The 22,855-nt window shown below is 38.3% G+C and overlaps 1 protein-coding gene across 1 annotated transcript in view; it reads right to left on the bottom strand.

Annotated features, from left to right (window-relative positions):
- MSH3 (mutS homolog 3) overlaps positions 1-22,855 on the bottom strand; it is a 3,764,176-nt gene that overhangs the window by 217,512 nt on the left and 3,523,809 nt on the right. The window contains exon 23 of the mRNA XM_044064237.1: positions 6,998-7,172. Within this exon, the coding sequence (XP_043920172.1) occupies positions 6,998-7,172 (175 nt within the window). The remainder of the gene's footprint in view (positions 1-6,997; positions 7,173-22,855) is intronic.

Below are 22,855 nucleotides of genomic sequence, written 5' to 3'. Positions count from 1 at the left end.
TGAGCTTAGAAAGACTTTTGCTAAGCAACTGTTTTTTGATAACTCCAAACCATAAAAGTTTTAGCACAACAGCCCAGGCAACAGAAAGTAAAAATGGTTGTTGCCAAGGAGCCTATAACAAGGAAAATAACCAAAAATCCAGTAGAGGTATTAGAAATATTTTGGAAAATTTTTGAAAATCTGTATGAAGCAGAGCAATGTGAAAATCAAGAAAAAGTACAAATTGAAGTGTTTATGTAAGAATTTAATATATCAATATTAGAGGTAGAAAGGCTGAATTACTAACCATTAGGACAGGAGGAGATATAATAAAAATGGTCATGTATAACCAATCTGTAGTTAGTCCCTGGGAGTAGATGGTATTGCTGTGGGAAGTTTGGAAGCTAGGAGAAAAGAAAGTGCTAAAGATCTGGATGGTTTGTTTAACAGTATTTTAAAAGGAGAAACACATCATGGAAGAAATAGATGGCGGCTATAATATCTAAAGATGGTAAAGGCCCATCAGATCTAGCTTCACATAGGCCCATTTTGATTCTAAACCATAATTATAAAGTGTTTATGTCTAGAATGGGTAAAAGAATGGCAAAGGTGATGACAAAATTGACAGATATGGATCAATGTGGTTTTGTGGCCGGTAGGAAAACATATGACAAAATTACCAGAACAATGATGATCCAGAAGGAAGCAGAATGTAAAATACCACTGTTGTTGGTGGATCTTGATGCAGAGAAAGCATCTGACAATTTAAGCTGGGATTTTATGAGTAGGGCACTACAAGCATTTACATTTCCTGATATAAAAAAAGGTTAATTAGAAGGACACAGGAGGGCTCAGTGGCAAACATTAAAGTGGGAGGGTTCCTCTCTGATAAGCTGTGTCTGAACAGAGAATCCAGGCAGGGATGTCCTCTTTCCCTTTTTTTATTTGTGTTATATTTACAGCCATTGAAAAATAAAATAAGGGACTCAGAAATTCACGGATATAATTGGTATGGTAATTGAGAAAAGTTGGATTTATTTGCAGGCAATATTACTTTGTATCTGACAAAACCAGAAAAGGACATCTCAATTAAAAAGGATTCAGTTATGACAACTAAGAATATGTGGGGAAGAGACTAAACAAAAGATAAGACAAAAACTAAGAAAATTAAAGATCTTGTTTTTGGATATGTATAGCAAAATATAACCACTAAAAATGTTTTTCCCCTTTAGTTTTATATATAGGTCAGGCATATTTTTATCAACCACAGGAGATAGTAATTAATAAATAGATAAAAAAATTTTATCTGGTAGGGAAAAAGGCAAGGGACAAGTGAGATAAGTTGATCATTCCAACAGAAAAAAGGTGTTTTAGGATTACCTGACTTGAAGGGATATTTTAGATCTACACAGTTAAGGGTTATATATAACACACAAGCACAAAGCTATATGTCAAGTGAAAAGGGATGATGATGACGCAGGTGGAAAATTCAAGAAATCAGGAGAGAGTGCGATTTGGATTCAGATCGTTAAGGAGAACAGCCGCCATACAGAATATTATATTCATAAAGCAGCAGAAAATATTCTAAGAACAATGTCAACACGAGAATGGGGAAAGGAGATTTTGCTGATAGGGATGACTGCAATTAAGGCTACATATAATATACAAGAGGAGACTGGAATTTACTGGAGAAAACTGGCAAAGAATCTGAAGTATTTGGAGCAAAAATCTAGAGATGGGAAGTTAACAGAATTGGAAAAGTCAAGAAGATATTTGGGTTGCCGGCTAGAGACTGCTTTCTCTATTAGAGATTGATGTCAGAGTACAAGGGAATGAGGACAGAGAAATCTAAGTGAAAGACCTGCTCTGGTAGAGTTTTTAACTGAAGAGAAGCTGCTATTACAAAAGGGATAGTCAGTAGGGCATATAAAATACTTCACGATAACTACACAAATAAATCACAGGAAGTTAGAAAGGATTAGGAAGAGAGGCTGGATAAGCAATTCACAAAGAAATAATGAGAGGACATATGTATGGCTCCCAAACATGCAACAAAGTCTAGCAGATTTGGATTTTTGCTTGGAAATGTTTGTGTAGGTAATTTTATACTCCCAAGCAGACTCCAAAGAATTTTCCTTCAAGTAGATAGCAAATGTTGGAGGTGTGATAGGAAAGAAAGAGGTAACTGGGAACATATGCTTAGTGGGTACAATGAGTTGGCAGACTTTAAAAATTACCTACAGAGTACTCTGTCAAAAGTATTGGGTGATCAAATGGGTATAACTAAAAATGATTTTTTGAGCTGGGTTACAGGGTCTGAATTGCCTAGACATAGCAAGGCCTTGTTAAGTTCAATTGTGGTGGCTGCCAAAAAAAGTAATTAGTAGAAAATGGAAATCAAAGTCTAAACTAACTGCATTTGAATTATTGAATATTCTAACATAGATAAAAGAACTGGAAGTAGGATCTTTAGAAAAGGGTAGGAGCAAATTACATAGGAAAAATGGAAATTGTGGGGAACAATACATGCAGAAAATGTTTTGGAGGAGGAGTGAGGTTTAAGGGAAGGCAAGAACTGATTTATTTATGCAATACTGGATTGATGACAAATATAGAAAAGAATGTATGTGATGTATAATGTTTGCAACTGGGAATATGTTAATATGTTTTGATTTATTTTATATAAATGTATGTTTGGCTATGTTTTATGTTAAAAATCAATTAAGGTGTTAAAAAAGGGAACAATATAAAAGAGAAAAATTAGTAACTTTGCTAGATTGTGATAACTTTTGGAGTAGGTAAGTAGGGTCTTCTGCATCCCTTGACACCAACAGTGAATATTATATTTCCAGAGTATCTAAGCATATATTCCATATTGTATGAATGGACTCTGACATTACCTAGATTCTGAAGGTATACAACACACAGAGTTATGATGGGGTCTTCAATCATACCCAACATGTTACGTGTTTGAGACACAGATGCCAAGAAATCCACCCTGAAAGCAAAGCTCAAATGGTGAATCTTGGCATCTGTCTTGAGACACATAATGAGGATTACGACTGGTGAGACCTGATCATAATTCTTTGTACTGCATGGAGCTTTATCTTTTCTACTACCAGTTACAGCAAAAAAGTATGTATGAGAGCAAAGTGTTTTACTGGCTTTCAAAGCCTTGAAAGTCAGTAAAACACTTAGTTCTTCAGAAAGGCCTACTGCCCAGCTGTACTAACAGCTTTAAAAGTTGTCAAGACACTTCATTTTTAAGTGCAGCAGAGTGGTTTGAACAACTTTTAACAACTTCGGCTACTGTTTTCTGCTGGTCAGCACTATTTTCTGTTAATCCCCAGTATGACACACAGTCTTAAGAGTTAGTTAGTGTTAGTGCTTTAACAAAAGCTTTCTAAGCACCTAACGTCAGAAAGGTGCATAAGAAATTTATATTAAAGAGCATCTCTGGGTCTTGGTAATGTCACAAAGTATCTGCAGGAGGGTACCGTATGAAATCTAGAAATGTTTTAAAGTATACTGCTTCTGGGGGACTGGACCACTCATCAAAGACTTGACTCTATTCATAACCTTGCACAATTAAATATTTTTCTGTCTATATGGAATGTAAAATTTGTGTTAGATAAAACTGTATATCAGGTATACTGACATTTTTTTGAAAACATTCTGTCTTATGGGAGTCTATGTTTGGCCCAGGGACTTACCAAACAGCTCTTAAATAACTTCTTCTTCCGGCTGCTCCTGTTAGGGGTCGCCACAGTTTATCATATGCTTCCATTTCTTCCTGTCCTTTGCATCTTGCTCTGTCACACCAACCACCTGCATGTCCTCTCTTAACACATCCATAAACCTTATCTTAGGCCTTCCTCTTTTCTTGTTACCTGGCAGCTTCATCCTTAGCATCTTTTTCCCAATATACTCTGCATCCCTCCTCAGCACATGTCCAAACCAATGTAATCCTGCCTGTCTGACTTTGTCTCCAAACATTCCAACCTGGACTGACCCTGTAATATACTTATTCTTAATCCTGTCTACCCTCGTCACACCCAGTGCAAATCTTAACATCTTTAACTCTGCCACATCCAGCTCTGACTCCTGCCTTTTTGTCAATGCCATTGTCTCCAACCCATATAACATAGCTGGTCTCACTACCCTCTTGGCCTTCCCTTTCACTCTTACTGGTACTCGTCTGTCACAAATCACTCCTGACACTGTTCTCCACCCACTCCATCCTGCCTGTACTCTCTTCTTTAATTCTCTTCCACAATCACCATTACTCTAAACTGCTGATCCCAAGTATTTAAACTCATCCACCTTCACCACCTCTACTCCCTGCATCCTCACCATTCCTCTATTCACACACATATAGTCTGTCTTAGTCCTGCGGACCTTCATTCCTCTTCTCTCTAGAGCATATCTCTACCTCTCCAGAGTCTCCTCCATCTGTTCCCTACTCTCACTACAGATCACAATGTCATCTGCAAACATCATAGTCCACGGGGACTCCTGTCAGTTCTTAAATAACATAAGGTTTAATCCAGACTAGGTAAAAAGACAGGAGCATGTGCAAATCATAGTACAAAATCGACTCTGCTTCTACACATCCACACCAAAACAGAATGGAGAATCTTCTGAGGTGGCATTCTGAGAAAAAAATGTGACAGCAGCCACCCAAAAACAGAAGGAGAGAATAAAGTTTTTTTTTTTAATAATGCCATCAAGTCTCTACAAGTGGGTTTTTCTCCATTCCAAAGAAATTTCACCACTACAAGAAAGCCAACTGATAATGCTGTAAATAATCAAAGAGCTCCATTTCAGAAAATATTTTTCTTAGAGTACTGACAAGCAAAAAAAAAGAGGGGCTAATGGAAAGGCTAAACATTTTCAGTGTGCACACCTTATTCTCATCATAGTTTTCTTCTAGACATGCACATAGTGCATTGTGCTTCATGCTGGTACATTCTGGAAACAAGATGAGGTATGGGAAGGTACAATATGGTTAGAGTTACTGGTGATAAATTCTGAGACAAGAATCACATCAGCTGACAGTCAGTGGCATGCTATGCAGAAGCTGGGACTTGAATTAAAAAACAGGGTCAGCAATGGAAGTGGTGAAAAATACCATCACAAAGTATGAAATGAGTTCATTGTACACCCTATCGCTCCCAGCTGGTGATACCCAAAGCAAAGAGTGTGAGATTCAAAGAATGCATTAATTATGACGGAGCCAAAATGATGAAGCCAGTGTTGATGTCTCACTACACTGAAATAATACATGATGCAGCCTTCAGTTGAAACCTACATGAATAAGACAACTGAACAGAGGATTTCTGACACCAGGGCAAGGAGTAAATTACTGTGTGTTTGGATAAACGGGCCACCCCTAGCGGAATAATCCATCCCCTGAATAAGAGGCTATGATGTTCAAAACCAAACAAAAGGGAATGATTAGCTATTGTCCATCTCTGACATCTAACAGGCTACTGTTTCTAAACTATACAGTAAGCTAAAATGCTTTACATAGTATATAAACACAGGCATTTACTATCATGTGTAATTCTACAAGAACAAGCCAGAAGGCGCATAAAACTGAAAAATAAATCAATAGAAGAGTTTTACTTTAAGAGTATAATGATCTCAAGCAAAAGAGTAAGAAAACTGTTCTGTAGCCAAAATGGTAAATTTAGAACACCATCACTTGTAGAAAGAGATGAAAAATAAGGCCAGACATAGTTTTACACTGTTTGTTATGACTCTGGCAGGAAGATATGGAGCATGTGAGTAGCATGTGCTTGTGCTAGAAGGAGCTGCTATCAAGCTCTTCTAGCTGGCAGTGAAAGTTATATGTACATGACGCACTAGCTGAGAGACCCCAGAGAAAGCTGTCCAATACCACTGTGAAAAAAAGTCACCTTCAACCACCTCATGAAAACCAGGATTGTGAGAATTAGGATTCTGCGCTTCCCTTCAAATATGATAATGCAGATGGTCTTGTATTGGTGTAAGTCTGGCCTATATGTGTGAAAAATCAGAACTATGAAAAATGACTGCCATATGAAGAAAATCATCCCAGAACAGTGTTTATGAGTTTGGACAAAGATGACAAAGGACCACTACACCAAGAACAATGTGCATGTAACACTGCAGAAGTCCTGCCACAAAAACTTAAGGAAATTACATAAGCAACTTGTGCATAAATCTTCAATTGAAAATAGTTGCACATGGCTAATTATGCTTGTTCTACACAAAGAAAGGGAGGCTGACAGAGTTGGACACAGAGAGGACACCATTCACGTGTGTGTGACACATTCATTACGATACACAGTGACACAATGAACCAACTGCAGTCTATAGGATGCACCAGGTATGCAATATGACTGTGTGACAAATACGGCAAAGATGGAGCACATGAATGGTTGCTTCTAAGGCCAGTACTTAACTAAGGCAAACTTCAGACTTTGGATTTAAATATATGTATCTGCAGTTTTCACACTTTCTGACTAGAAAGACTAACTACCTGGTATCAAGCAATTTTATGCTGCACTATACGGATCCTTTTAAATGTGAATCTATTTATTTTGCTCTGTGTATGGCTAGTGTTTTCAGTTAATGCGCTGCTCAACCCCAGTTATTCTGCAGTTTCTGCTTTGTGAACAAAAGGATTACTTTATTGAATTTTATTTTGTTTTGATGTGAAGTAACACAGTTGCTGAAAAACAAAACGAAACAGAAGTTTGTGTGAGAAGGGAAACAGGTGCTTACCTTATTAGAAAGTGCTATTCTGCTTAGTTGGCTTCTATATAAAATATTGCCCAAGCATATAATTTGAATTGTGTGTCTGTGGTGCAGTTTTTAGATTACTGGATACCTTAAAGTTGTAGTAGCACATTATATTCAAAAGCTTAAAGTTTAGTGTGTCAGGACACTGGTATTATCCAGAAGGACATAAAAATGCAAGATGCATATGTAATTAAGTATTCTGCATATTAACTGTAAAGTTCAAGCTTACCTCTTTGTGTTTGTTAGCCCCTCAAGTTCCTGTGACTTTTGAACTGCCAGCCTCAGAACTTCTTCAGGAATGTCTGCCAGTCTGGCAACATTTAGTCCGTAGCTCCGAGCAGCTGCCCCTCTTGTCAGCTGGTACAGGAATGTGAGGAATTCAGGAGAAGACACATCACCCTCTTCTGAGAAGTTACAGAAATAAAGAAACATATGCTGTTTAATAAATCTAGCACTGCACAAAAAAACAGCATTTAGGGGGCAGCTGCAATTTAATGTTAGGACTACTGGCTTCATAAATAAAAGTTACTTAGGCTGTACATTTACCCATAAAAGATTAACAGCACTTAATTTCAAAATATCATGACTGTGGAAATAAATCAGGTTATGTATTACAGGCAGAAAGAAAAGCATGACTATTCATATAGCTATGGAAAAGACAGCAAACATTTCACAGATCACACTCCAGAATGACATAATGCACTTCAAAAACTCCACTGTAGCCTGCCTGTGTTACAAAGAGGGATGGAGCCTTGACAGGGACCCATCTGACTGAGATTTGATTACCAGCTCTGGCAGGATAAGCCAGGCAGGGTGGAAAAAAATGAAGGAGTGTGGCCTGCTCTTGCGGGAGGAGGGGAGGGCTGCAGTTTTAGCAAGCATAATGTGATGGTGTTATTTCTGTGGTGGAGAACAAGGGAAACCTCCTCCTCCCATGCTTCAAGGCTGGGAAGTGAGGCTGCATGCAGGCAACATCCCTTGCAGAGATGAGAGACCACCCATTTCAAACAGCCCATTGTACATCGCCTTCCACTGCTTAGCTGAGCATGCACAGAGGCAGAAGGGTGCAAAAAGGAAAACCTTTAAACTACCCCAAAGACTACCTTAAGAATGGTTCCACTCAACTGATGCTCCCCTCAATGATGAGTGAATTGATGGCTATACTGACTGAAAAAAGCTAATGACTGGGAGTAAAGAGAGAGTAAAAAATACACTGTAGGATTTTAAGATGACAGAAAAAAACACAGACAAAAAAAATGGACTGAGTTTGCAAACATAATATTTAATGCCAGGTACCATCTACCAGTTCTGCAAGCATTAACAGATGGCAAAGTGTGGGTCATGTCCTAATAAGAGTACACCCAGGTGTATTCTAAGGTACAAGCTGTTTTGCACCTTGTGTTTTTTAAACCTCGGTGTGTTCATATTAGGACATAATAAACATGGAGTATGCAACCTGTGCTTTCTCCTATTAACCTGGTGAACTTGGGCATTCTGATGCAGTGTAGCAACTGCCTCATATACACAGGCAACGCTCTCCTCTTACCCCCCAACACTCAGACTTGTGAGAGATGCACTTATATATCCAAACTGGAAGCCATGCACTCTCAAGCCAAGACCGCAATAGCTGGTCAAGAGGAGAAGGTCAACAAATGCAACACATAGCCCTCCAGAGCACCCACCATCACAGCTCTCACATAAAAGCACAAACCACACACCCACCTTCACGGAGGCTCTCAATAGAAATCTACTCAAACAGAAGAGTCCTCCAAGGCAGAAATGCACTCGACCACCACAAGACAGAACAAATCACAAGACACATAGCTTACCTACACAGTATGGCCCTCAACCTAAGCCCCTAAGGCAAAACAGCTTGACCAATACACTAACATAGGTGACTCGATAGTGAGGCACACTGATATCCCACTCACTAGGTTGAATAAGGAGAAGGTAACAGTCAGCTGTCTATCACATGCCAGAATCTGACACATAACACACGCACTCAGGTCACTCCAAAACAAGTACAAGAATGACTCTCTCACTGTCATGTGGATGTGAATGACCTGAGATGCACGTCACTGGACTACATGAAAAGAGACTTGGAGGAGCTCTTGGATTATGTGGCCCAGGCAGGTATGACCCTAGATCTGAGCAGCATCCTGCTGTCACCCGGAATGATACCGCAGTACAAGCAGAAAATGACTGACTTCAACAACTGGCTAAGTTTCTGGTGTCATTCAAAGGGGATCCAGTATCTGTCTGCATGGGATGACATGACTGACAGACCTCAAAGCTTTGCCAGTGATGGCTTGCATCTGTCACCCCTCAGTTTCCAGATACTGACTAAGGCTCTTACCATTCCTATAGTGTCTTTTTTAGGCGATGTTCCAAAGATCAAATTACCACCATAATAGCTATAAATAAATGCAATCTGAGGGTCATGCTGTTCAACACTAGAAGTTTAAATCTCAAGATGCACTTACTCGAAGCACTCCTCAAAATAGAGAATATCAACATTTGTGCTGTAATGGAGACCTGGTTTAAAGCAGCAGAAAGCACCCCTGCTCTACCAGGCTATAACTCATTCCACACCTTTCGGCCCCATAATATGGACCAAAGCTCCAAAGGCAGTGGTGTCTCCATATTAATAAAGGATATGCAGATCTCCAGACTAGTAGCCCAGCATAACACATCTGAGATACTTCAGGTACAACTAACATTGGGTAAGATGGCGATCCAGGTCATATCATAGCCTGCTATAGGCCCCCAACCATGTCCCAAGACTCTCAATCCATGTTCCTAAGTACCCTGGAAACTATTAGGGTACAATCCAACACTCTCATACTAGGTGACTTCAACTACCCCTCCATCAACAGGGAAAACTACTCATACACCAATACACTGGCCCAACGCTTCCTGGAATTCATTAACTCCAATGCCCTGGACCAGCTCATTCTTAACCTCAGTAGAGGAAGCAACATCCTTGACCTGGTTATAGTTAACATGGGCAACCATTGCTCTACACCAATAGTTAATTCATCCCTGTTTAGATCCAACCACAAACTAATCACCATGGAAATCCACATCTCACCCACACCCCCAAAGGTAAACACCATAAAAAACTTCTCCAAAGCTGACTTTGGGTTCCTAAAAACAGAGGTGGCTAACCTCACTGCACCCATGTCAATGGAAAATTGATGCATGACTGCTGAGTCATACACCAATGCACTGTACGAACACGTAGATAAATGCATGGAACAAGCCATACCCAACAAGAACCAAGACACTCTCCTCCAAAAAAAAAAAGGAAGCCAATCTGGTGGTCCACTGCCATTAAAAAACTCTTCAAAAGAAAGAAGAAATTGTTGCAGAAAAAGATGAAGCCCCAAGACTGGAAAATCTCCCTTATTTACCTCAACAAAAAGTTGAGATCCTTCATTAAAACCTCTAAAGCCAACTATGAAGGCAGAATTGCATCAGACACTAAAAACAACCACAAAGCCTTCTATAGTTATATCAAGAATCTCCATGGCAATACCCAGGTTTGCTCTGAGTTACTGCACAATGGTACCTCCTATACTGAGCCAACAGACATTGCCAACATACAGTGCCAACTTTACACCCCCCCAAAGGACCAATCACAATACCAGAGGAATGCCAGCCACCTAGCATTACTGCAGCACAGGTTAAAGCTGCATTGTCCAAGGTCAAGAATACAGCTTCCATGAGACCTGACAATATCCCTGGATGTGTTCTATATGAACTACAAAGTGAACTGGCAACACATCTGTGTGGCCTGTTCAATCACAGCCTCATCTCAGGCTTTGTCCCTACTGAATGGCGCACAGTTACAGTCATCTCTCCCTAAAGGGGGATCGATTAAAGACCCTGGGAATTATCACCCCATTAGCCTGACGAGTCTGATATGTAAGGCTATGGAGTGCATCATCATGAACCTAATTAACAAGGATATAGGGAATCTCCAAACTCTAGATTCCATGAAATTTGGCTTTGTGAAAGGTAGAGCATGCCTGCTCAACTTGGTTGACTTCTTTGAGTCAGTCACCAGAGCTGTGGATGAGGCCAAGGCAGTTCATACAGCCTACCTTGATCTGGGCCAAGGCCTTTGCTACCATTCCCCACTCAGGAATTATTGATAAACTCACCAGACTAGGCATCAATCCCTATATCACTAGGTGGGTTGCAAATTGGCTCACAGATAGGACCCACAGCATGAAAGTAGCGGACTTCAAGTTAGACTGCCGAACAGCCACGAGTGGAGTCCCACAGGGAATAGTCCTGGGTCTTCTCCTGTTTGGCATCTACTTCTCAGAAGTCCAGGCCAGCAAAGAGGGACTCTGGCTGACCAAGTTTCCAGACGACTGCAAGCTGGAAGCCACTATTAACTCCCCAACTGATGCAGATATCCTACAGAAAGGCCTCACTGAGACCACTGACTGGTGTCAAAACCATAGCCTTAAGCTTAATGCCAAAAAATACTTTGTCATCCCCTTTGGGGAAAATCTCAGTTTCCACTAATTACCATATCGATGTGAGCCCACTGAACACTGAAGGCGTTATAAGACATCTGGGGACACAGGTTGACAGCAACACTTCCTTCGACTACCACATTGCCACTGTGGTCAGAAAGTCCTTCTACCTGGCACATCTCATTACTAAGGGTTTTGCATCCAGGAAGAAAGAGGTCACCATCTCTCTCTCTCTCTACTTCATAGGTTGGCCCTAGGGCCTATACAAGCCTAATCATAACAATTCCCTGGCTATTTCTTCCCACACTATTTAATACCTGGACCCCTGTCTAGCAGGGCGACTGACGTGATGCCCGGGGTGAATTTCCTTTCTCCCATCCAATCGTCAAGGTTCCTTTTCAAGAGGGCCAAACAGGCACTTTGCTTGACATGTATGGGCAATCTATTCCAGAGTCTGGGGAGTCTCTGGGTCAGGAACCAAATAAACAACCTCTGCTAGGCTTGAACCCAGGACCATGCACACCATAGCCAAAGTGATTTACCTCTAAGCCATCTCAGATACTCTTCACTCATTAGGCCAGTCATCGAGTATAATGCTCCATTTGGCATGCACCTCGCTAGACACATGCAACAGCTGGAAAAGCCACAAAAGTACCTCATGAAGAGGATCCTAGGCCTTAAACACATGTCCTACATGGACAGACTCAAAAAACTCCAGCTATTCTCTGTCTCATATTGTCTACTAAGAGGTGATTTCTGTTTGACTTACAAAGTCATGTCTGACGCAGCTCTGTTAGAAATGCTACATCTAAAGAAATCCAAATCCCTCCACACCACAGGCTCCAGAGCCCTCAACCTCATTACCACAATCAGCAGAACATGCTGGACGGACAAGTTCATAACCCAGCGACTGCCCATGCTCTGGAATAGACTTCCCATACATGTCAAGCAGAGCACCTCACTGGCCCTCTTCAAGAGAAATCTTGATGAGTGGAATATGGGAAATAGAAAGCTCACCCGGGAGATCATTGCAATGGCTCTACTTGATAGAAGTACTGAGAACTAATGTCGGGCAGCACAATGCCAGGACACTTCTATGGGCAAGGCAGGTAAAGGCTCCAGGGCCATTAGCATAGTACACACCTAGGAACCTACGAACCTATGTTAATGTTCTTATGAAAATAAGCCATCAAAAATCAGTCAATCCATAAATATCCTAATAGCAGAACTTAAATAAATAAATACATTTGGACATGAATAGAAGGTGTAAGCAACTGGAGAAATAATCAATTGCATACAATAATAATCTCCTGCCTTGAATCAATGACCACATTATGGTTATTTCCAGAAGATGTAAACACACAGCCAGAACCTGAGTATAAATAAAATACCAGCTTTAAAGGAGTCAACAATACATACTGCTCAATGCAAATTGCAGGCATGACATATTCATCATCTGAAAAGAATGAATACAGTCAAATAGCACTGCATGACGTGGTGCTGCAGTAGTGTTGTCGCCTTACAGTAAGACGCTGTCCGGTTCGATTCTCAGCTAGAGCGTCTTCTGCGTGGAGACATGCGTGAATGGGTGTACCTTCCTTGAAGGTTGTGCGTCAGGGCTGGTAACTCGGTACGTAAAAATCAACTACCAATCATTAGCGGACCGGAGTTCCACTGTGGCGACCCCTAACCAGGAAAAGCCGAAAGACACAACAACTGAATCATCCAATATTAAATCCTTGTACAAGTCCCATGATCCATTCCACCAAACATCAGCAACCATTACAATATCAACCAAAGCACAGAACAAGGGATGTGTAAAGGTGGCAGCATCCTTGTGTTGTTAAATACCAACAGACCTCAACTTCTTACTTAGCATTCATCTCCCAAATCTCACAGACATGCATCATAGAGAAACACTCAATATTACACATTGTAGTGGCTTATATTCTGCTACCTAAAACAGCAAATGCCAGAAACATCGATATTATCCAACAGAATTTCCCACATCCAAAAACCCTATTTCCTAATACCTGGGGACTACTAGGATCCCTTAGAAAAAGCCAGCATTTACACATTATAATCTACATACAGTAATTAACTTGCTCTCCAACTTGAATTAGCCACAACATACTGAAAACCAATAATATAACAACACTAACATGGTAATTAACACCTACTTAAACATGTTTCTACCTCTTCAAAACAAAACAATTTTTCCAAGATTAGAAAGAAAGAAAATGATTTCTAGAGCACTGTTTGCATCTATAATCAAACAAGCATTAACAAAGCAAAACAACAGTGGACATCATACAAATCAAATACTTCATCCATGCCTAGGTTACTGTACCCACAGAATTCACTGCAAAAGGTGACAATTCAGGCCAAAACATTCACATAAATAGCAGACTCTCAACTATAAAAATCATCCATACAGTCCATGGAATGAAATCAGTTCCATTGGCAAATCTCATTCAGATAGCAACAAACCCCCCCAAACACAAAATCTCAACTATAATATATGTATTAATCTCCGCAAATATATTAGCCTTCTATTTTGTACGCATTTCTTCTTCTCCTCACATCAGCTTGCATAAAGAATACCAAACTTCCCAAGCAATCAATCTCCTGACTTCCACACTTCAATTTTTTCCACACATTTGTCTTGTTAAGATAAGCCGATCCAGTATGCCATGCAGTTCTGCCAGGATGTGAGTGCCACTACCTGAAATTCTTCCTCTCCGGCAATACCATTGTATGCATACCAGTACTAAAATATAAACATCCCACTACAAAATTGAACATTTCATTATCTCTGGAAATTTGTTACAGTTGTAGCTCTTCTCACAATGGTCTAATGCCACATACCAAAACACTCCAAAATTCTAGAAAAAGCAGCCTGTACACAACTAACTTATCGCCTATAAAATGCAAGCCAACGTGGGTTTTGAAAATGACATCTCAATAGTAATTAGCTGGAAAACTCTCTAGCATCATCTAAACTGATCTGTTTCTTTTACATAATGTCTCATATGCAGTAGCTCTTCAAACCCTCCCAAAGTACAGAATGTACAGATGCACAGTATAACTTTTGTTTTACACATTATCTGAAACTTCCAGAAATGGGGCAGTTTCTGGGTAATGAATCTCTCTCTCCATGTTTTATTTACATGTTAGTGAAGGTTAAGATTCTTGGTCTGGGTATTTGTATAACCAATTTATACTGTGAGGGCATAAGAGATCCATTAGGGTGGAGGTATATGATGGCATGGAATGCAAAACATAGAGTTCCATGCAGTAGTCTATAATTGACAGAATACAGGAATAGGGTTTCTAGTTTGTCTTGGTTTCCAAGAGTTATTGACCAATAATCTTTTTTTTTGTCAACAGACTATGCGGCCTCTCCAACTATTTAATGTCTGGATAAGAATTGGGGCAGAATTCAGAGGGACAGTAACATCATTTTTCCTAGATAAGATACCTTTGAGAATCAGTTGTGCTAGATAGAAGGATTTCCCAACTACTGTTGCAACACAGTGGTCAAAGGTGAGGGAACTGTCAATCCAGGTGCTGATTACCATGTTTGGGTGGGGTGGCATACTGACTATGTTGTAAATGAGGGATATTTCCCAAATGTGACAAAATTGTACTTTTTTTTACATTCAATTTGATGCCTTTCTCTGTAAACCATTTGTTTGTAAGGGATGGTTTTTGCTGACGTGCTTCTGTACAAAAAGGGGAACAGACAATGACACCCAGGTCAGAAAAGTATATACCAAAAGAGGGGCCCCGATACTGAGATCTGTGGCACTCTTTTGGTTACCTTTTTTCTTTCTGAAGTTGAACCCATTATCTTAATTATGTGAGTTCTATCGTTTAGCCAGTTTGCAATCAATCTTACTATGTAACAATCTACCTTTAGTTCATTCAAATTGTTTAAAAAAAAGGCATAAGGTAGGGTTGGTGGCCTTGGCAAGATCCAGACATGCTATGTCAACAGAGTAGCCACTGACTGCTGCCTCTAGTGTTGGCGGCCTTGGCAAGATCCAGACATGATATGTCAAGAGTAGCCACTGACTGCTGCCTCTAATGTTGGTGGCCTTCGCAAGATCCAGAGACATGCTATGTCAACAGAGTAGCCACTGACTTGTTGGAAGCGTTGGCAAGATCCAGAGACATGCTACGTCAATAGAGTAGCCACTGACTGCTGCCTCTAGTGTTGGCGACCTTGGCAAGATCCAAAGACATGCTACGTCAACAATGTAGCCACTGACTGCTGTAATTCCTGGGGTCTGTGGTATGGAACCTTTGGGCAGAGGCACCACTGCAGACAGTTTCCATAAGTCAGGGATCTTCCTTTTCTCTATGCTAACTGGTTAATAGCAGGGGTTCATCTACCGAGACCTAAGATTCACTTTGTTGCAGAATAATATACTTGCTGTAGGGCCATGTCCATCAGTCCTTCATGAATCACAAGTAGACATTTGCATCACAACCCCCTGGGTATTATGTCAGTGCAGTGTGTAACATGTCTGTGAATCTCACTCTCAAACACCACCCATAATTAGTAAATTATTCATAATCATATAACTAATGCATCTTCACACAAAAATCCAAAGGACTACAAAGCAATTAATTTAAAAAAAAAATGTATATACTTATTTATTTATAATTTGTGTGAGACAACAAAGGTGAGATAACAAAAAAAGATTAAATAACAAAGGTGATTATTGGCAGCACTATGACTGGTAATATTTTTGCTTCACAGCTCCAGTATTAATTAAATCTTGACTTCCAGTCACTGTCTGTGTGGAGTTTGCATAATCTCCTCACATCTGTGTGTGTTTTCACTGGGTACCACAATCTCCCCACCTACTAAAACATGCTGGTTTACTGGCTACATTAAATTGTACACATATATAATGATATAGCTATAGATGCACTCCAAAAAAAAAAAGAACCCACAAAATCAATCCAAAAACCCAAAAAATCCTGTTTGTCCAATCCATCAATACAGAAAAGGAAAGGAACAAAACAAATGCAAACAAAATAAACAAAAAAAACACAATCCAGTCCAGTACCACTACTCACTTGCTTCATCACCTATCAGAGTCGTTGATAAACAAAAACAACACAGTCCTTAAATAACACAGTAAATTAATCAATTAAATTCTAATTCAATAAACCAATTCTAATTCTATAAAAAAAAATAATAATATATTTAAACTAAACTTAATAAATTTTAAAAAAATAAAAAATAAAAAATAAATAATATAATAAATATAAATCTAACTATTGTGCAACTGCAAAAAAAAAACATTACTGTACTGTACAATACAAATATTTAACAGCATACCTACCTTTGTTTTTACACAGGGTCTGACTAAAAATTAAGAATTAATCCTATTGTAATATTAGATGTATTTATAATATATTTATAACAAATAAATAAAAAAATGTATATGTATGTACATGAATATGTAATCTGTTAAAATAACCATAGAATAGCTATAGATGCACACACACAGACAGACACACACTTGCCATTCAGGCCTGGTTTGTATCTGAAAAGTGTCTATGAACCAAATGACTTGCTTGCTTACAGCAAATGTTAAAAATGAAATAAATGAATAAAAATAAAATACATAGTGTACATAACTAAATGAATAATGTACTCCTCCAAAGATGACAGACCAGAGGGTGCACAGCTCAAAGTTAAAGTACTGAACATATTTAAAAATGGTGGCAGCACCAGAGATAGTTTATTTGCAAACTGTTAGTAATAAACCAGCAAATAATGTTTCAGATTCAAATAAGCCTGTTTTTCCACAGAGATAATTGACAGAATGGCTCACAAACAAAAAGGCAGAGTTGAAGAAAGCACCTGTATAATTTCACATTCAGTAATTAAGATGACATACAGTTTGTTTAAAGTCCAGCTGAAATGGTTATGAGTTGATAGAAAACTGCACTATAACAATTTTACTGAATGGTATTCAGGTTGGGGTTGTGGAGGATCTGGAAGTTTCATTTTGATTCAATGCCTGTTAAAGTTGAGGTTCTTGAACTAGTTCTGGGGAAGCTGTTGTCTCTGGAAGTGCCTTAGAGTAATTTTAATTTCTGATGGATGAGGAAGTGATTTCCAGATTTCTGGTCCCTCTATGAGTAAGATATGATCAGTCTGGGAATGTTTGTTATGTGACCTGATTATAACTAGGTGACCTCCATCATGACACCTAAGGAGAAAGAATGAGCTGTGAGGCATTATTTTAATGACCAAGGTGGGACGGGTATTGGCATTAAGCAGCTTACAGAGGAAGGGCTGAGTAGTATAACTGTGTTTTGTTTGACAGGAAACATTTGAACTTGTGAAGAACAGTATAGTGATGGTCATACCAAGGGGGAGAGGAAAAAAAACTGTATCTATGGTTCAGAAACACAGATATGTCAAAGAAGGCCTGACTTCGGTAGTTGGTGAAGGTAAACATTTATGTACTGTACTTATTGTGTGCAGTAATATTACTGACTGCAGTTCATGAGTTCTATATTATGTAACTAGGTCTTGGCTGAAAGAGGGCTCTTGTGTTTCAGACCACATACCTGCTAATTAAATAAATATATCTATAGCTACATACATGCATATTTTTCAGCTCAGATGGAGATCAACTGGACAACCTCCTTAACTGCCAGGATAGCTGCATACTGATCAACAGCTTAACTTCAGCTCTCCCAGTGTAAAAAAGAGACAATGATATTGTCAGTTTGAGAAATATTCAGTTACTGGCTACTAAATACAATGCCTGGATGCCTGCAAAGAAGAAACTGAGAGAACCTGGAAGAATATCAACTAGAAAAGGTGAAGAGAAAACACTGACCAGGAAGAGTCCAGCAACTGCTCAGGAAAAAGCAGTTCAAGGTTCACCTTTGTGCAAGACATGGCTTCCATTAATCAAGAGTGAAAAAAGAAGTCAAATGTGCTCAAAGCTGATTAAAACAAATGAAATGAATGAGTATATCAACTCAAATAACAAAACACTGGAAAAGAATGGAAGAAGCTTTAAACAGATATTCAGATGAGCTGATAAAACTGCAAAAATCAGAGGTCAAAATGAAGAGAAGGCTGGCTGATCATGAGACTACTACCCAAGAGGAGATGTTTCAAAAAATGGAAGAATTAGAGGACAGAACACGTAGGGAAAATCTGATATTTTCTGTTGCACTGGAGAAACTAGATGGAACAGATTGTATTAATTTTATGAAGGCACAAATAAGCAACTGGACTGGTATTCCACAGCAGGAACTTCTTACTCAAAGGGCACACCAGACAGAAGAGAAAGAAATTTATTCCAGTAATCAGGGAATGTCAAGAGGCAAGTCTGAGATTCAAGCTGCTGTATCCAGCTGTCTTCAGACTATTTTTCCTGGAGAACCAAAATCATGTTTGATGATTTACAGGCTAAGGAGGATATGGAAAAAGTTTGTACAACAAAAATGAGCCATCAGTCAGAAGGGGACTCTGCTTCTCATTCCCTCTGATAATAAAGCACATGCAGAGACTTTGCCAGTGAAACACTTTCCACTGTTCAAAAGGAAAATGCTTTAGAGACAGAGAAAAGCACAGGAGTTGACCAGAAGAATCACAATTACAGTGGAACTGAACCAGAATTTTGAGATGGAAGATGGTGATGAACAGGAAAAAGACCAGCAACATGGAAGTTGAGGCTGCAAAGCATCTACTGCATTTGTGAAATATGGCTGTATAACAATAAGTGTAACGAGTTGACTTTGTTAAACTTGTGAAGAACTGAAGAGCATTTGTCTAACTTCATGTCATTAGTGTTTGGAACAACTCTAAGTAGAGCGGCGAGGAAGAAAGAAAAAAGTAACTAAGTAAAACAATTTCTTTTCTTAATAACATTTCTATGAAACTTTTCATAATGTAACTTGCATACTTTATAGTAAAGCATTTCTAGTTACAACTGTATGTGATAAAGTTATTAAAGTAAATGGATGTCTTTTTCTTCTTCTCTTTCTTCTTTTTGGAAATAAAAATATAGACATTATAGTTGTAAAAGAGAAGAAAATCTAGACAAAACATATTTAAGGTACAGGCTATAAGTTTCGGTTGTTGAGGTGTGGGATGGGGTGTAAAACTACATAGATCATAATAAATGTAGCTCTGATATGCTTTCTCTTACTTTGTAATGGGTGAATGTCTAGATTTAGATCCTTGTTTTAATATAATAAATTTTAACTGGAAACAAGTAAATATAAGAACAATGAATATAATGAAAAGTTTTCATTTAGCAAAAAATGTTTCAGCTTGTCTTTCAGGCTGTAATAAATGACTACATTTTTATTTTTCTCTTACTTTTTCATGAAGGCAAACTGATAATACAGCAATAAAAGACAGAACACTGCTTATTTTAAGGCTAAAAGTTAATGATTTCTGAAAGTATGCAAGTAGTTTTCACATTGGGAGGAGGATAAAGATAAAAAACTGAAGAGACACCAATTACTGTAAGTAGAAGCATGGGTAATAACATGTTTTTAGCTTGTGTAACCTCAATTTCAAGCTAATTAGGGTCTGTGTTAGCAGCTGTTTATTTGGCACAAATGTTCCTATTAGAAAGGTTAAACTTCATTATTTGAAGATGTACATAGCCATATGTGTTTGTATTAAAGTAAAAGGTTCTAGGAAGGGGGAGATTTTGTTAAAACAATAATTCTTATAAAATGTGTTGATGAAAATTGATGATAAGAAAAAAAATGCATAAAGAATTAACCTGCCAAACAGTAATGGCTGCATATATCACAAAAGCCGGAAACTGACATTTTAAAAAGCTGCCATATATAATAGGTGAGAATAATAACTTCTCACCATAATGGCAACACTTTCCATATTATTTTGGAATATGAATGGTCACACAGGTATACACAAAAAGGAATAATGCAGAGTTCAAATAGCAATGCTACAGGAGATGCGGAAAGAACTAAGCATGTGAATTTGAAAAAGAAAGGATTTCAGTATGGATATTCTGCAGAATATCAGGGACAAAGGAAAAGAGGAGTGCTTATATTAATTGCTAGAGGAACTCAAGTAATGATAGTGGAGGGGAAAACAGATAATCATGGCAGATTTGCAGTAACAGAGGACTACTGGTAAGGGATGAGAATTATATTGACATAACTTTATATTCTACTTAAACTGCTATTTTGGAACTTAAAAAAATTGGGAGAAATAATCAGCTTTAAGTAAGGAATATTGCTTAGAGATAGGGACTGGAATTTGATTTCTAACAACAAGGGTGTATAAAGGGGCCTTGAAGGGAAAATATAACAAAAGATGGTAGATTTCTGAAGATATTTATGAAAATATTTGTATGAAAGATGTGAATTCAGTAGTAGGAACTAGGAGAAAATTTACATATTATTCCCTAAGGTACAATAACTGGGCTAGACTTGACAGAAATTACATTTCACGGGAACAGGTCCATTTACTTAGAAACTTTGATACACTTTCAGTAACTATTTCAGATCATGCGCTAATAATTACTAAGTTAAAAATACAGGGTAATAAAATAAAGATGGGACTGTTAAAGAGAGAGAACTTTAAAGATTAGGTAGTGGAAATTATCCAAGAGTTACTAGGAAGACAGAACGTACATCAGAAGTCATAGCTGGTGAGTGAGATAAATGAACGTGAAATTTAAAAATAGGGTAGAAATAAAATAAAAGGAGATCTGGTTAAGAAGTAATAAGAATTATTTAGAGTGGCTGACAAACAAAGTATTACAAAATAAAAGGAATCTTACGCAAAAATAAGAGGTGCAACTGCAGAATGCTAAACAAAAAATAAGGGAGTACCTGAATAATATGCATGAGTTTAGAAAGATTGTTGTTAAGCAACTGTTTTTGATAATAACTCCAGAGCACACAAACTTTTGGCACAATAACTTAAGAAAGAGAAAGAAGAAAGGAATGTCACCTATCTTAGGTAGCCTATAACAAGAAAAATAACCAGAGATGCTATAGACGAGCTACAGATTTTTTAGAAATTTTATGAAAATATGCATAAAGCAAAGAAGTAGGAAAATCAAGAAAAAGCCCAAATGGAAAAAAAATATGGAATACATAAATATGCCAAGGTTAGAGGCAGATGAGGCTCAACAACTAACAAGACAGGAGGAGACGAGATAAAAATGATGTACAAACCAATCTATTGGAAAGTCTCTAGGAATAGATGGTATTCCAGTGGAAGTTTAGAAGCTAGGAGGGAAGACAGAGATAAAGATCTGGAAGGTTTTGTTTAAAAGGAGGGGAGGCACTAACATCCTGGAAAAAAACAACGGTGGCTGTAGTATTCTAAAGACAGTAAAGACCCATCTGATGCAGCTTTATATAGGCCTATTTCAATTTTAAACCATGACTATAAAGTGGTTATGTTTATAATGGCTAGAAGAATGGCAAAAGCAATGCCAAAATTGACAAATATTCACCAGTATGGTTTAGTGGATGGGAGACAAACATTTGGTATCATTAAGAGAACAATGATGACAATCCAGAGGACAGCAGAATATATGAAAATAATGCTTTTACTAGTGGGTCTTGATGCAGAGGAAACATTTGACAGAGAAAGCTGGGATTTTATGAGTAGGGCAATGGAAGCATCTGCATTTCCTGATACAATAATAATTTAATTAGAAGGATATATGTGGTATCAAAGGCAAAAATCAAAGTGGGAAGGTTCCTGTCTGACAAACTGCATCTGAACAGTGGAACCAAGCAAGGATGTAATTTTTCCCTTTGTTATTTGTGCTATATTTAGAACCATTGGTAAAGAAAATAAGGGACTCACAAATTCAAGGATATAACTGGTATGGTGTTGAAGAAAAATTTGCTTTATTTGCCAAAAAGTAATTACTGGGAAATGGAAATCAAAATCTAAACAGATTATACTTGAAGTGCTGAATACATACTTGAAGTAGTGACTACTGTATCAAAGATGGGGTTACCACCTGTCCCACTTTGTGAGGGACAGTCCCTCTTTGGGCAGTTGTGTCCTGCAAAGAAATTGTAAAAATGGCAAATGTCCTGAGATATTAGGGCAAAAATATTTCCCATATTTTATGTAATAGTTGCATAAAACAGTTATTCTGTATCTGAAACACCTAAATGTTATAAGAAACAGAGTAAGCAACTAAAATGCTACAAGAATGAGCTTTAATTTAGGTAAAAAAGTGAAGTTCTGTCCCTTGTACTCTCTCAAGATAGCATGAAATACCATGTCATCAGTCATGGAAGTGTTGAACCTCCACTGATTAATTAACTAGCTATTTGTGAACAATCTCCAAATCATCAGCAACCAAGTAAAACACCTGATATTTTTTTCAAACCTCCAATGAAATGTCCTCCAATGAAATGTTCTAACGACAGCATGAACACTGTGAAAAGCAGAGTAACTAAGATCATTGAATTAGCACTGTTTCAGTCCTTGATGTTTGCTTAAATGTTCTCAGCACATAGCATGAACTCAGAATTAAATATTTCTGATGTTTGTACAGGTTACATGCATTGCTAGCAAATTCATGCATTGC

Source organism: Protopterus annectens, chromosome 2.part2 (assembly GCF_019279795.1).
Source record: "Protopterus annectens isolate FY-2018-M chromosome 2.part2, PAN1.0, whole genome shotgun sequence".
Lineage (NCBI taxonomy): Eukaryota > Metazoa > Chordata > Ceratodontiformes > Protopteridae > Protopterus > Protopterus annectens.
The sequence above is the reverse complement of the archived record's forward strand: the minus strand, read 5'-3'. Positions and strand labels throughout refer to the sequence as shown.